The 16,600-nt window shown below is 35.4% G+C and overlaps 2 protein-coding genes across 2 annotated transcripts; both read right to left on the bottom strand.

The window, feature by feature from the left end:
• Nucleotides 1–1,143: 1,143 nt before the first annotated feature.
• LOC132185653 (basic blue protein-like) lies at nucleotides 1,144–1,938 on the bottom strand. Its single transcript, XM_059599418.2, has 2 exons — nucleotides 1,585–1,938; nucleotides 1,144–1,481 (listed from the first exon to the last, which is right to left on the bottom strand). The coding sequence occupies exons 1-2, from the start codon at nucleotides 1,763–1,765 to the stop codon at nucleotides 1,282–1,284; spliced, it is 381 nt and encodes a 126-aa protein (XP_059455401.1). The 5' UTR covers nucleotides 1,766–1,938; the 3' UTR covers nucleotides 1,144–1,281.
• A 7,555-nt stretch (nucleotides 1,939–9,493) lies between these two features.
• On the bottom strand, nucleotides 9,494–10,869 carry LOC132185639 (uncharacterized). Its single transcript, XM_059599401.2, has 2 exons — nucleotides 10,622–10,869; nucleotides 9,494–10,370 (listed from the first exon to the last, which is right to left on the bottom strand). The coding sequence occupies exons 1-2, from the start codon at nucleotides 10,779–10,781 to the stop codon at nucleotides 9,574–9,576; spliced, it is 957 nt and encodes a 318-aa protein (XP_059455384.2). The 5' UTR covers nucleotides 10,782–10,869; the 3' UTR covers nucleotides 9,494–9,573.
• Nucleotides 10,870–16,600: the final 5,731 nt, after the last annotated feature.

The following is a 16,600-nucleotide window of genomic DNA, read 5'->3' as shown; positions in this document are numbered from 1 at the left end:
AAACGCACCCTAAGTAGGACACGATATAAACGATTAAGAGTAATGATATATATCACATGTTTATCTCACAATTATCTAATAATGTTGACCTAGTTGTCTCAACTAACCCTTATTTATTTATTTATTTAACAAGAAGTGATCCAAGAGTTAGTTAAAACTGTCACATCAGTATTATAAGATACGTACTTTGTTGTTGGCATGTCGCATGAGGTTGGATTGAGCTAGCTAGCTTTTTTACTTGAGTGCTACTTCACGTTACGGACCATGCTTTGACTCGAGTAGTTCAACTCTTTTTATTGATCAAATTAAAAAGAGTAATACTAGGAACCATATTTTTATCCTCTTAAAGTTGATGTGTCTTTTAAAATCACCATTAAATTTTAGATGAATCATACTTAAATTTTGATCAAATCGTGATTTTGAAAGCCACACCAACTTTAGGAAGATAAAAAGATAATCCATAACATTACTCAATTAAAAGTATCTAATGGTTTTTTTGATCTTATGATTTTTTTTTTTTTTTAATTTTTGTCTTTCTTTTTTTCTTTAAAGCCCTTAAAGCTTAATTCAGTAGACTTTATCTTGCATATTATTGAGATTGACACTTTGGAAGGCTTTTATTGAGGCTAAAATATAGTCTTTTGAAACACCAATCAACTCAAAAGCTTAACTTATGAGTTTAGGCCCAATTAAGCCTATATTAATCACTTAATTACACGACTAACACATGTATGTGTCTAATTGGATTGGAAAGCCTAATCCTTAACTTTATTTTTCAATTTCCTCAATTAATAAGACAAAATTCGGCATACCATTGAACCAGCCGGCTTCCAGCTCTGGCATCAACAATTTGAAAACCATTTGTTGTTGGCTGATAACTTAACCACAGCAATGGCATCACTGATTTTTTCCTTCTTTCTTTTTTCTTTTTTTTGGTCAATGGCACCTAATATATAGCAGTACCAATCATTAAAACAAAACAAAACAAATCCAAACAAAATCCGTGACCTTTGGCGGACCTAGTTCAAACAAATTTGGAACTTAAGAAACAATATCTCTTTAGCATAAAGCCAAAATCTTTTATTTTTTCTTTTGTCACACAGTCAAGCCATATATTACAGCACCAATATTTTGTAGCCACACCATCTAGCCTGCATATATAGTGCACACACTTGCGAGTAATATTATTACATCTCACAGAACCATTAATTATCACTATAACAAGTTCTTGGAGGGATATATAGTAGTACTCGATCCCTCAGCCATGAATTTCACATAACATTACACGGCGTTAACAGCAATCTTCATTCCAGACTCACAGTGCCCAACAGAGTTGCAGATGAAGTAGTTTTGTCCCTTCCTCAGCTTTATCCTGTCCTTCCCGGAGCTGTACACTGTTGCACCCGCCGGAGTCGTGCAGCCGCTGTAACCGCTACGGTCCACCGCCACCACATTGTGACTTGTTGAATCATAGTTGAAGACTGCAACATGCACAAAGTATACGCAAAGTTAATGCTTGTGTAATACTATTTAGTAGATTATTGTTGTACTTCGATGTGACAGTAAAAATTAGGAGAAACTTACTTAGCACGTCACCGGCTCTAAAACGCTTTCCTTTGGGCCAACTGTCTGTGTTAAAGGTCCAACCACCAGCGTCTCCGACCGTATAGGTTGCGGCATGGACGTGTTCGAAGTGAAGCAACAAGCAAAGAAGCACAACCGCCATGACCATGGCTTGAGCTGCACTGCCTCTTCCCCGAGACATTTCAAAGCAAAGTTGGTAACTAGGGAAGGCTGAAGTTGATGAAGAGTGAGATGGGGTAGCTTCTTGAGAGTGCCAAGCACTGAGGCTAACCTTTTTATAAAGATGCAAGCAGTGAGATCCTTGCTTGTTTGAAAAAGAGGACAAAGCAAAGACAAATTGATGCCTTTTTTGAGGTTTTTAGTGACTAAATTGGACCCAACAACCTCCATGATAACCACCATGTTCGAATTTCACCGTTAAGTAGACGATAAATGCGGGGAATAAAGACATTGTTTCTAGTGCTTTTCAATTGAAAAATATTATCTGTTTATCTCATTTGTACCCACCTATCAATTATGTAATTAAATTTAGATAAATTAATAAACGTGCCAATTAAATATGATATTGTAAGGATCAAAATGAAAAGACATATTACACAGAATAATTAACGCTACGGTAAAATTGGTGGTGATTTGCATTTTGCATCGCCAAAAAAAAAAAAAGGTTTTGACAGCATATTCGCTTCAGCGAATGTTATTCACGGGTGGTTCTAGTTCATTAGAGGCCACATGTGAACTCTAAATGGGCCACGTTGCTTTGAGAGGCGACCCGTGAACTCTAAATGGGCCACATTGCTCTGAGTGCGTGGCGCTCCTTTCTTTTTTGCTGCGCTTTTTCTTTTTCTTTTATTATTATTATTATTTTTTTTTTTGTTTTTGTTAGCAAAGCGTTAAAGGGAGAGTGACCTTTACATGACCTCATAGATGATAGAACTCATCCCGTGGCTGCAGATTATGATGCCAATTAAAGTTTGGGCCAAATACTATATGCTATATATGAAAACTAAGGCTCCGTTTACTTCGACGTAAAATGGTTTTCAAAAAATAATTTTTATATTTTATGGTGTTTATTTCGATGTAAAATAGTGATCAACGGAAAATATTTTTCTTTTGATCGAAAATTTTTCTTTAATTTTCATAAAATGGTTTACGATTTTAAAAACCGTAAACCATTTTTCGACTATGAGCATCTCATTCTTAAATTGATGGACTATGAGCATCTCATTCTTAATGTGATATAAAGGAAATACCTGACCGGGACCTGCCCGGGACTCTCGGGACTTGACCGGGACCCGTCCGGGACTTGACCGGGACCCGCCCTGTCCGGGACCCGCTCGGGACCTGACCGGGACCCGCCCAGGATCTGCTCGGGACCAGCACGGGACTTGACTAGAACCCGCTCGGGACCCGCCCAGGACCTGCCAAGGACTTGACCGAGACTTGATCGGGACCCGCCCGGGACCTGCCAAGGACTTGACCGGGACTTGCCCGGGACCTGCTGGGGACCTAACCGGGACCCACCCGAGACTTGACCGGGACCCGCCCAGGACCCGCACTGGACTTGACCGGGACCCGCACTGGACCTGACCGGGACTCGCCCGGGACCTGCTCGGAACCCCGGAGGGACCTGCCTGGGACCCCGGCGGGACTCGCTCGGGACTTGCCCGGGATTTGACCGGGACCCGCCCAGGACTTGACTGGGACCTGCCCAGGACCTGACCTGGACCCAGTGAGGTCCCGAGCAAGTCCTGGTCAAGTCCCGGTGGGTCCTAGGCGGGTTCCGGTCAAGTCCCGGCGGGTTCCCGGGGGGGTCCCGATCAAGTCCTAGTAGGGTCTCAGTCAAGTCCCAAGCAGGTCCCAAGCAAGTCTCGGTCAAGTCCTGGGTGGGTCCCGGGTAAGTCCCGGGCGGGTCCCGCTAGGGTCCCGAGCAGGTCCCTGGTGGGTCCTAGTCAGGTCCCGGGCGGGTCCTAGTCAGGTCTAGGGCGGGTCCCGGGCAAGTCTCGGACGGGTCCCGGTTAGGTCTCGAGTAGGTCCCGGGTAGGTCCGGGTCAAGTCCCGGGCAAGTCCCTATGGAGTTTCGAACAAGTCCCGTGCAGGTTCCGGCAGGACCTTATTAGAAAAAATATATATAAAAAAAAATATTAAAAATATATATATTTTCCGCGTACAAGGTAAACGCAGTAAAATGTTTTCGACGGAAAATATTTTCAAGGAAAATGGCTTTTATGAAAATATTTTACGAATGAAACCATTTTATGTCGAAGTAAACGGAGCCTAATTTCAAAATCTTCTTCGATTCTCATATGAGAAATGCTAAGGGTAGAAAGTTTTTTATTAAGAGATGCATGATATGGAACTAATTTATTGAAGATAATCGATTTTTTTTTTTTAACATATCTTATATTTTTTAAGGAGAAATTTCGCTTACCCTCCCATGTGTCACGTGTTGCAATATTAATTAACCTCAAACTATCAAACATTGTAATGAAGATATCTCATCTTTTTGCTCTTTTTAATTTCATCTATCCATTGGAATTTTTTGTTAAATCTTAACCGAGGATGTCAAAATGCCAAAATAACCTAATTTTTAAAAATTAAAAATAAAATAAAATAAAAATTTCCTGGTGACCTAGCTAGCCAATCGCAGATTTGGTTTGGAGATTTTTTCCTTTTTTTAAAAAAAAAAATAATAATTAATGATATATTTTTATGTCTTTAAATTTAAAGAGATATTTTACCTGGCGGTCATCCTCATTTTGGCCAAGGAAATGCTTGGAGACATCTGCCAGTAAGAAGGTGAGTGAACCACCCGAAGAGGCGAACATGATGCCTATTTGAAAGATGCAAATATCATGTTCATGTGCACCGTATTTCATGTATATATCTATGAAAATGGAAAGAAAATTTTAGGATATGGGGCGAAAGGGGGACAAACAGTGGTTGAGAAAAATATTACAACATTAGAAAATTGCATTTTTGTGTTTCATTTATTGGATTTTTTCTTCTTCTTCTTTTTCAACTGCTCTTTTTCTTTTTATTTTTCTTATATTAGGAATATTAATAAAAATAATTTTTTATTTTTGACATGGTAGGTGATGTCATATGTTGGATACGTGGACATGATGTTGGTGTGCTTGTAACGTGACAAAGTGATTATGTGGCATAACCTCGATCATTAGCTACTTTTTTAGATGAAAAGCCAATGGTATGACTCATTTGAATGCCAATTTGTCTAATTGAAAATTATGAGTGTCAACTCAATCCGATTTTTTGGTTTTTGGCCAAAATTGGAACCGGAATCGAGGTACTCCGGTTCTTGAATTTGAGAAATTAGAACCGGAAACCAGGTCCCGGTTACCGGCCGGTTCCGGTTTTTACCCATTCCGGTAACCAGTTTTTTTTTTTTGAAACCTCATGAAAAAATCATAAGGTTTCATTTTAGAAAATGAAAAGAAGAGGGAGAAGAGAAGAAAATGGAAAAAGAAAAAAATGAGGAGAGAGAGGAGGCTACCGGAGGATGAAGAGGGAAAAAAAAAGAAAGAAAGCAAAATAGAAATGAAGAGAAGACACAAATAACCCCTTAATTGAACTATGACAAAAAAAGAATAAGGCCTAACCGTAAATCTACACCATCATACAAAAAGTAAGTGAGGTGAAATATCCAAAAACCCGGTCAAACTAATTCAAATTCATTATTTCCTTAGCTTTGCGTATTAAAAGACAAAATAACCGCAAATCAAATTCATTATTTCCTTACTAATTAAACTAGGAGAGCTTAATACCAAAGGGCAAAATAATAATTTGGCGCCATCAAAGAAAAATTATTGTTATAGAGGCATTGGCTCTTTTGTATATTAATTTAATATATATATATAAAATATTAAAAAAATTATTATTATATATAAATGCACCCGGTTCCGGTTTCCCAGTTTTTATCGGGTGCCCAAAACCGGGACCTGAACTGGGGTCCCCGATTTTTAATTTTTTTGCAACCGGAACCAGAACCAGCTCCCCAGTTTTTCGGTTTCCCGGTTCCGGTTCTCCGATAATTTTTGACACCCCTATTAGAAACCAATGATTAAATTGAAATCATACAAAAACTAAAAATTTAGGTATAAATGTTTTCTTACCATCTTATGTAATATAACACATCTAGTGCATGCATGCATGTTTGGGATTAATTAATCTTGTGTGTAGTAAAAAAGGACAAAGTTTTCCTCCAAATTTGGTTGGAGAAATTTCCTTCAACCTAGTTTATAAAAGTGACATGTGTTCCTTAAACATGCAATATGCACATATTTTTTTTTAGTAATAGGGACAAAGTTGAAATATAGTTTATTAAAAACGCATGTGCATCTCACATGTTATTAAAAAAAAAAAACAGATGTCACTTTTATAGATTAGGTTGAAGGAAATCCCTCCAACCCAGTTTGGAGGAAAACTTTGCCCAGTAAAAAATAGACAGAAATTTCCTCCAAACCGGTATGGAGGAAATATCGTCAAACCCATGTAAAATAGTGCTAAGTGTCTATAAATATTTAAAAGGCACATTATATTTAGTCTAAATTAGTAAACTGTTATTAATGAGGTTAAGAATTAAATATGCATTTGAAATATTTATACATACTTGACACTATTTTATATGGGTTGGATGATATTTCCTCCATACCGGTTTGGAGGAAATTTCTATCCATAAAAAAATTTATTTGTAGATGTAGAGCTTTGCCAAAATGCTCTCCTACTAAAAAGTTATTTAAATGTTTGGTAACAAAACTTTGAAGCTATTACGATGGTTAACAAAACTTAAAAATTACTTTTAGAAGCAGAAAATGACAAAAAAGAACGTTTAATTTTGTTTCAAGTAATTTTTTGATATCAAAAGGGTTAATATATATGAATCTTTTTAAATTATGTAATGGTTTAATTTCCTACTTTTAATTCAAATTATGTAGTTGGTGTCCATGACATCTTGTATTTTTGGCGCCTTCAAATATTTTTTGTATTGTACATATTAGACAACCTCATTAGCGGGTCATTTGAAATTTTAAGGAATCCAAATACGTAAGAATCCACCTCCAGACCTTTCTTGTCTCTCTTTCTCACATGTTATGAAAAATTGCTATCGGCGGAAGACATTGGGTGTTTTGACCTGATCAGTACAGAAGCCATTCTGCATTAATCATTTACTACAAAGACAAAGACTTTGTACGTCGATCTAAACCCTTTTCCAAGACTCAGTACTGTAACATTGATATATGTATGCTTTTTGCACTTTGTTTTTCATCACTTATATTTATTTATAATATTGACTTACTAAAGCCCATGTCCATGAGGAATCACGACAGCAGCAAGTCTTTCAAGCCAATATATATATATGCTTCTCTGCAAGAATTAATATTAGAGCATATATCTATGTCTCGAGTTTTGCAGAAAATGTCAATGGCATTCATGGCCGTACTTTTTTGGCCTCTTCAACGTTAGGATTAACCAATCAATTATTTGAAGTATAAGCGCAAAAGGCCCGGCTCAAAGTCAAGGAGATGTGTTTGAACAGAAAGAGCTAGATAGGGAAGGAGAAGCAAGGTTAATTTGGAGGTGGATTCTTGGACTCCTACGTGTTTGGTTCCTTAAAATTTCAAACTTTTTGTGAGCATTACAGAAATTATAAGTAGAAGGAGAGTTCAACCATAGATAAGAATGTAGATAAGAATGTTTTTTTTTATATATATATATATATATATATATATATATATATATATATATATATATGTGTGTGTGTATGTGTGTGTGTGTGTTTCCTACATGTTAGAAGATACTTGACATTATTATGGTGGGTTTGAAGAAAGAGTAATGCTAAATGCCATCTTCATGTCTTCCCAAAAATAACGTGGCTTTTAAAATTACAATCGCATCAAAATTTAATAATAATGATCTATTACAAATTATCTAATGGTAATTTTAAGAGCTATAAATCTTTATTTTAGCACTATTTTAGAGAAAATTTCTATCCGCAATTAAGGGAAGTATTCTTTTAATAGAAACTACGTGAAGATATTTGTTATAATGACCCGAGTTATAAATTATGATAACCCTTGCATATATAATTATAGGTAGTTTCTATTGGATATGAGAGAAGAGGCGTCAAAGTTGAACATGGTTGCCCCCTTTTTACATATATGTATATGTATATAAGTCATGGATGAAAACAAGAATTTTTTTTCTTGCCCTCGCTGACAAGAAAACGTTTCATCATATTCAACACAGAATGGGTCATTTCTTAACGCTTCAACCGTCTTCATATTTCAAGTTAAAATCTCGAAGGGAAACAAATTATTGTACGTTTCACAAGTTTATCATTAATTAATAGTCTAGAGACGTAATCACTCTACTCTTTTGGCATATTCAAACATATCGGCCATACATGCATATGATGCAATGAATATGGCATCAGAAGAAAATCGCAGACATGGCTACTAAAGCTCAACATTTCTTGTGTAAGTGGCTCTTCTTTAAATTATTTGATCAAGCAATTAATTGAGCTGTCCATGACAAAAGGCAGCATTAAAGTGGAAAAGAAAATATTAAAACAACATTAATCACAAAGAAAGTCCAAAACTATGGAATCCCTACAGCAGACTCTTCATATGAATATTTGTGCAATATCGTTTTCTTCACCTCAAAACATTTTAGAAGATTATGGGTCATTTGAAACTTGCCATGGAAGTGAGCAGCTGTTATTGGTTTACGTTGCCGTGACTTTGTGCAAGTTAATGTTGCAGTGTCAGACTCGAAAAAGATTGATACCACACGTCGACCTTAGTGTTCTATTTTTTTGGAATGCATTGAAACTTAAAAAAAAGTCATCAGACAATTAAATACCCTTACAGTTATAATGTCAATGTTTGCTACCATGTTTGCAATTGACCGTTTCTTGATTGAGATTCTTATAATTTTTTTTTTTTTTTTTTATTTAATAATAATAATAATATATAGTTGCAAACTCTAGAATAAAATGTCACCCATCAAATCCTTTGCTAATACTTTGGTAAATTACGAAAGTTAAGTTTAGGAGGGGAGGTTTTGTAACAGCTATTTTGCCCCCACCGATTAGACAGCTTAAATTGATCATTTCCACGACATATAGATTCACAAACACACACTGACATATGCCTTTTATGATCAAGACCTGCAGGGAGAGCAGCCAAACCTTCATTCGAATCAATTGCATGGAATATTGGATGCAATTGCTTCCCTGTTGCCTTCTTTCCTACTCCTCGATCGATCGGCAATGAGCCAAAGCTTAAGGGTGCAGACCAAGAGCAATCAACTTAATTCACATATATATTTATCAATCCCAGCTATTATATATATATATATATATGTTACTTTCTAGAGCAGTTAAACATTTTTGTTTTTGGCATTTTAATTGAGGAAAAACGACAGGTGCCAATTGCACCATGTTGAAAGAGGTTAATCAAAAGCTACATATTTCCATCAGGACACAAGAGTCAATATTCTTAATTCCCTCAACTAATTACTAATTTCACTAACTAATGAGGCCAGAAAATGTTGTATGATCTTCAAATCTCTAACCTAGAGATCACTAAGGAATTACGACAGGTGCCAATTGCACCATGTTGAAAGAGGTTAATCAAAAGCTACATATTTCCATCAGGACACAAGAGTCAATATTCTTAATTCCCTCAACTAATTACTAATTTCACTAACTAATGAGGCCAGAAAATGTTGTATGATCTTCAAATCTCTAACCTAGAGATCACTAAGGAATTACCTAACACATAAATGAAACATATATATCTGCTAATTAACATGATGTAATAAATAGAAATGACTACAAAATTGCTAAACCAGCTCATATATATGCGATGCCAACAATAAGTGTCATAAGATGAATTAAAAAGGTCATGAAACTGCAACCATAATTAATATACTTTAAAAAGTTAAATAAAAAGGTTTTTCTTGTGATAATCAAGAAGAGATTCCCACACCAAGAAAATCAATGAAGGGAATATTGTCCTTGTGTTGCTCAATAGATTCATCTCCTTGCTCTTGCTCTGCAGGCAACATGGTCAACTTAGCTAATGCGGGCGAGTTATCGCAAAAACTCACTAACTGATCTCTCCGCCGGATCCTTCCATTCTGTTCATAATCATTACCAAGATTAAGGTAACCAAAGGGACTTGGAACAACCTTTGTGTAGTTTTGAAGTCCAAATGTAGCTGAAACGCGCGGCCGATAGCTGCCATGATACACAGAAGAAGCATTGTTCGGATGATATCTACGAACATATTGATTATTGGAACTAGATGAGTTGCTTGCTACTGTTGCCGCCGCCATTGAAGCAAAGTTCCAAGAAAGCGAACAAGTAGTAGTGGAAGGTGATGATGATGAATTATCCGCGAATAATATCCTTTCTTTACTGGGGTTTCGGAATTCAAAGAATCTGCTAAATTCTCCTTGAGACGATGCTGTTTTCCTTTCATGAAAATTGCTAGAGTTTTTAGAGTCAATATTATTGTAAACATCTTGATAAGTCCTCTTCCCGCATAGCTTCGATTGTTCTCTTTGCTTTCTTGCCATTATCACATGCCAGTGGTTCTTCACGGCGTTGTCGGTTCGACCGGGGAACAGCCTCGCTATTAGAGCCCACTTGTTTCCGTGAATCCGATGAGCTGCAAGAAGCCTTCCTTCCTCCTCTTCCGTAAACGGCCGTCTGTTTATTCTAGGGTCAAGTTGATTAAACCACCTCAATCTGCAACTCTTCCCTGCATATTTATCCACAAAAAACAAAAAAAAAAAAAAAAAAAGTGAAAAACCTATTAGACTATCAGTCGACACAGAAAGAGAGAGAGAGAGAGAGAGAGAGAGAGAGAGAGAGAGAGAGAGAAATTTTTTTTCTTCTGGGTCATGAATCATCATGATGTAAGAAATTAATAAGATCAGATAAATCCCAACCGTTGAATCTAATCTAGTAAGATCCAAGAGAGAGAGAGAGGGAGATTGATGAATATGATACCGGATCTTCCTTGAAGCTTCTCTGCAATCGAGTTCCAGTTTTGTGCGCCGTACTGGTCGACAAGTTGCCGGAGCTTTTCATCCTCGGCGGGCCTCCAGTGTCCACGTGGGCAAGTACCACTCTTGGCGTCGTCACTAGAACCGGCACCAGAATCCTCCATGGAAGAAGCGAAGGGCGGAGGTGAGAAATAAATAAAAATTAGTTAGTTGTTGGAGAGGAAAAAAGAGAGAAGTGGAGAGGAAGTATGGATAGGAGTAGAAGAAAGGAGCAGCAACAGAATAAGAAAGTGGGGGAGGTTTGGTTTAGGGTTGTGGATGGGAAGTCACTTTTGTTGGTTTTACACGACACAATTTTTAGCCTACATGCATATGTAATCTGTACAGACTCAGCCAATCCCCCTTTTTCTCTTTTCTCATTGGCTCCTCTACTTTTCTCTATATATATATATTCTCGCTAGCTCTTATATATATATATTAATATATTCTAATTAATTAATTAAGCCACGGTACTACGTTAAATCAAACCCAGCACCTTATTGTTTTTATTAAAGGGACATTTCTCCTATAGTACTGCAAAATTAATTAAGAGCTTTCCTAATTTCTTTCGTTTTTTAATTTATATATATTAACATTAATTAATATATAATTTAACATTATGCATGCGAATTGGGTTTATGTTGTTTTGAATTAAGCTTTATATATATATATATAGCATTAATGCCACATATATAAAAGTTGTTCTTCTTTTTGGCACTAGTAAATAAGTCATTAATTAAACTTTGCTGTATATTTACTCATTATGGTTCTCAGTGGAATTGAAGCCGTTTAATTATCTGGCAGATGGACTAGCAGTAGCAATCCTGCATTAACTAGTGTAGAAGAAGCTTAGTCATCTTAAGGTTGTCATTTACCTTGATTTGTCAAGAAGATAATGTTATGACTATGAGTGCAAGCTATATTAATGTATCCACGTACATGTGTCAGCAGATAATAACTAGCTTTATATAATGGAATTTGTCTCGAGATATTTAATTTGGCCAAACAAAAGGTTAGAATGACCTGTAAAAATGCACAATTTAGGTTCAGATTTACATAAACAACAGATTTTGTACTCAAACTATATATATAGATGACATCTTATTAATTTTAACCTGATTGTCCTGTAAAATTCTTTCTTGCTTTTTTTTTTCTTTCTTTTTTTTCTTTTTTTTTTTGTAATAGATATATAATTACATTGACATTAACTTGATATATAACAAAAAAAATTAATATTGCAAAACTCCGAGTTCATCTGCCCGCTTCTCGGGCCAACAACAAACAAAAAAACAAATAAAAAAAACAAAAGTGGGCAACGATCAATGCCAATAAACTTCAAACTATTGAAATTGACGTTAAATAAATAACTTGGTCCATAAAGAGAGTTGGAGCTGGAGCTGGAGCCGGAGCCGCCACAAGGGCGGCTTGAAGGGGGTCAAATAATTGTCAAGTTATGTGGTACATTCTACATTATTTGGTTGTTATGGTAAATTCTGGGTGCAGGGGTTGACCTTGTGATCAAATCCAAATAAGTTGATAAACATTCTTGTACGAAAGCCAAAAAAAAAAAAAAAAAACTTTAAGAAACAAGAAAAGAGTTAAAAACAAAAAAATTACTGGACTTGTTCATGGGTTGAAGGAGAAGTTGTGAGGGTAAGCCAAATGCCGTGCGAGTCCAGCATCAAGAAAAGTATGGGTAAACCGACTTCCTTTTTCCATACTTCCATGCAGATGGCTAGTCAGAGAAAAATATTCAAATTAAACAATATTTGCGAATAAATATTAATTTGTGTTTTCTTAACTGATTAAGATTTCATACCCCACGAAATCAAACACCTTTCTTCCCATCTAAATATGCTTAAAATAGATTTTCTATTAACATCATCAGCATTAATCAATTAAACTATACATCACTCCCCCAGTTGGTATTAAATCGGTATCTAATTCTAATTGGTGGACGTGCCAATCCAACAGGTCCATCCTATCAAACGGAATTTCTTTTCTTTTCTTTCTTTTTCTTTTTCTTTTTCTTTTTTCTATGTTTAATTCTCAGGGGATTTGTAGTTGGGCAACGGAAAATAAGGCCCACTTGATTAGTCAATCTAAATCATTTTGATCATACTTATGTTAATTAGGTTTGATTTTTGGAATGCCTTGGACTCCATCAATAACAGGTTGGTTTTGGGTAACCGTCGATCAGGTCACAAGTTCACATATATATATATATATATATATATATATATATATATTTTTGGAAATTAATTTATATTTTTTTAAATTTGATTCATAATATAACTTTCACTATATATATTGAGAGACTAGCTATCAATATTTTGGTGGGAATTAGCCGCATTTGAAGAACGACCAGACCAGCCAGACCAGCTGGGACCAAGATGATAATTTGGCTTCACACTCTACACATCCCCATCAAGGCACCCATTCTTTAACTAGACTGTATTGACTCTTGCACAGCTAACTTGATGTATAAAGCTTGGACTAATATAGTAACCTATAGCATATGATTTCTTGTCTATATATATATATATAATTGAATTAATGTTAGGGATATTAGTTCCCTAAAACACAATTTGTATGATTTTTTTTATTAATAAAAATATTTATTTTATGAGAATTGAATGAACATTGGAAAATTATATATTTACTTGTTGAATATATAGTCCATAAATTGCTCTGGTCCAACTCTATAGAGTCTATTTATTTTAATCACTCTTTACTAAAATACTAGATTCAAGACTAGGAATAATCAATTCTCATTTAATCTATCTCAAGGAGATATTTTCTATCTCTTAAAGAGATAGTGGATTCCATCTTGAGAAGTAGTGTTCATGCAAATGCTAACTACGTACATGTGACCACCCAATTCATTGAGATATTAATTATATAAAATCTCATTCCTAAATACGTCAAAGAGACATACACTTCATACTTGAGTTAACGGTTCTCTCGGGATTGAGAGTCAATGCCATAAACAGTCACGAGTTTAATTTTTCAAGTGACAATAGTTTACAAAATAATAACTATACACATCCTGCCATTTTTTTTTTTTTTTTGACATGTCTGCACAAAAGGGGCGAGGGAATGGGGGTTCGAACTAATGACCTCTGCTTCATGCATGAAGTGTGGCCCTCGGCCAATTGAGCAACTCCTTAGAGACTTATCCTGCAAATCTAGTTGTTCTTATTATAGACATTAAAAAAAAAAAAAAAATTGAACATCCTCTTCCTCCTATAATATGCTTAATTGGTCATTAATTTCCAGCTAATCTAACATGTTACACGAATATAGATCATGTAAACTAATATTGAATTTTATTTGATATATTGGAAAATCTACACATTAGCTAGCTAGCTACCAGGTTCGATCACCAGACTAATCCAACTTCAATCAAGTTATGATGATCATCTACCTAAACTAATTGATGTAAGGAGGAATATTAATTATTTGACAAAATAACTGCTGAAGATGTTGGATAGAATTTGGTTACTTTATTTATTTATTTTCAAAAAGCAAATTTCCTTAAATGAGAAAGACATTTGGGACTTTTCTAATCCATTATAAGGCCTATATATGGAGGCAATTAACACGTGCATTTTATTGACTTGCACATATATGAATAATTAATTCACATATTCTTACATGCATGCATGCATCCAATATATGTAATTGAGTCAACATAATTAATTTCTTACCCATGGAAGCTTAAATTGCTAATTTATGATTTTATTTCAGTAATTACTAGAGGATAAAAATGTATGACATGATGCCAAGTACTTTTCAGCAAACCACTAATTAAGTTAAGGGCTATGATCCCAACTTGCATATATTATGTTGTTGAACTAATTCTTAATTACAATTAGGTGTCATATCTTTATTAATTTAACCAACCCATGCAGTACTAAACCAATTAATTCTTGCATTAAGGTACACCATTTACTATTTAATCAAAACCAACTAATTAAGTCTCCAAGGGGTAGCTCAAATATCGGCTGTGAATCACGCCTCATGAAGCGGAAGTCACTAGTTCGAATCTCTCTTCCCCCTTCCCTTGTGTAGACATGTCAAAAAAAAAAAAAAAAACCAACTAATTAAAAAAAAAAAATTGAAAATATACATATCTACCAATTATAAGGTTTAACCTTAATTAATGGATTTCCTATGGAGAAATGGACCGTTGGAATTATAAAACCTGTCTGATATACATGTCCATGTGTTTCATGGGTGTTGTGTGCATGCAGCAAGCACATATAGATCGAAGGTTTTCAAATAGCTTTCAAACAGTAATTGCAAAGGGTTTCTGTTATTATTACTTGCACACCCAAACATCCATTTCCTTCGAATGTCTTTGTATGAAAATCATAATATACCTTTTCCTCCTCTCACCTTCCCAAGCAACCCCACCTCCCTCTCTTCTCTTTTACATCACCGGGCTCTGAAAATATGCAACAAACTACTTTGACTATTCACCTCACACACCCACCTAAACACTACCTATTTTTTGCACTCCTCCGGCTTCACAAAACTTCCCTATTTTGTTTTCTCAATAAATGTCTTTTGTTATATGGTTGTTGCTAATGATGTTGCCTGGCCTCCATTAAATGCCCCCCCTCAAACAAAAACAAAAAACCCTAGACTTCAAACTTCATGTCAGAAACAACATGAAAACTATTGTCTAGCTAGCTAGCTAGGTTAGCCCAAGCTTGAGTCATGATTTTTATATATATCAGCGACTTAAAGATATATGGAAAAAGAAACAAAAAGAAAATGTAAAAATCAGACAACAAATTTGAAGAGGTTGTCAGAATAAATATATACTATGACGTGTTATATAACAAAACGGTGAAGTAACCCAGAAGAATTTTTTTGTTGGACTTTTCTTGTATTTACATGGTTACAAAAACTAGCGAATAATAAAACTGAGTAAGATATTGTGTTTTTAAATGCATCAAGTACAGTTAGTTTGCCTTTCATTGGGTTTCTTAATATCTCCCGTTTCAGAAACAACGACGTGCCGATTCTCTATTGAGGTATCTCTAAACTTTTAGTAGTGCTATAAGATAATGACGCTTCAGCTACCTTTGAGGTACCTCTTTAATGGGTCATCACGAACATTCTCTATCTAAACTTTATCTAGTTAATGTATATCTAATCTCAACTCTTAATCATAAAGTTGTACACGCGCTTCAACGTGTTAGGTTATGTGGAGCGTGGTTTGTATTTGATCTGGTTTGCATTCGACCCGGTCCGACGTTGGAAGCCCTAAATATGATTATTTTTTATTTTTTATTTTTTTAGGCTTAGTCCATGGAGAGGAGCGCTTAAAATTGGTGGCCCCGTTTTAGTGTTTTGACTCGATTAAGAGTTATATTTATAGTCGTGTCTGATTGGCGTTGTATATGAATACATGTATTATTGAAGTCTCTTATATTGGTTCTCTTGAAAATAGTAAACTCTCGCTGAAAACTCTGTGAACGTAGCCTTTAGTAGTAAACCAAGTAAATCTCTATGTTTGTGGCTGCTTGTTTTTGCGTTCTTCTTATTTTTTGCATTTTCACTGGTTTCTAAAAAATATGATAAATTTTCTTACAAAGTGTACTAAATTTTAAGATCAATCATTATTGGTGATATATCGAGTATCAATCCGACCCGCTTAGGTTGAGAATACAGGTTTTAAGTTTGAGTTCGGGAGTCGGGCCCAAATCACGAGATTTGATCGTGAGATTACCTTCATGGCATGTAGTGTTAAAAGAAAATTGAGAAATTCAAAACCAATCTGAACTACAAGATTTTGACACCAAAGAAATTTTAGTCCATGCTTAAACTTACTTCTCATGCCATAACAACTATATTCCTCCTATATATACTATAATCGCAATCCCGATTATGCATAATCCATTGCAGTTAGCCAGCTGTTTACTGTGATGGG

This window comes from Corylus avellana, chromosome 7 (assembly GCF_965113065.1).
Source record: "Corylus avellana chromosome 7, dhCorAvel1.hap1.2, whole genome shotgun sequence".
NCBI lineage: Eukaryota > Viridiplantae > Streptophyta > Magnoliopsida > Fagales > Betulaceae > Corylus > Corylus avellana.
The sequence above is the reverse complement of the archived record's forward strand: the minus strand, read 5'-3'. Positions and strand labels throughout refer to the sequence as shown.

Excerpts from the sequence above, each read along its gene's own strand:
- LOC132185653 (XM_059599418.2), bottom strand. The coding sequence starts at position 1,765 with ATGTCTCGGGGAAGAGGCAGTGCAGCTCAAGCCATGGTCATGGCGGTT. Across the intron at positions 1,482-1,584 it reads TAGAGCCGGTGACGTGCTAA|TCTTCAACTATGATTCAACA; the intron begins GTAAGTTTCTCC and ends TGCATGTTGCAG.
- LOC132185639 (XM_059599401.2), bottom strand. The coding sequence starts at position 10,781 with ATGGAGGATTCTGGTGCCGGTTCTAGTGACGACGCCAAGAGTGGTACT. Across the intron at positions 10,371-10,621 it reads GAAGCTTCAAGGAAGATCCG|GGAAGAGTTGCAGATTGAGG; the intron begins GTATCATATTCA and ends ATAAATATGCAG.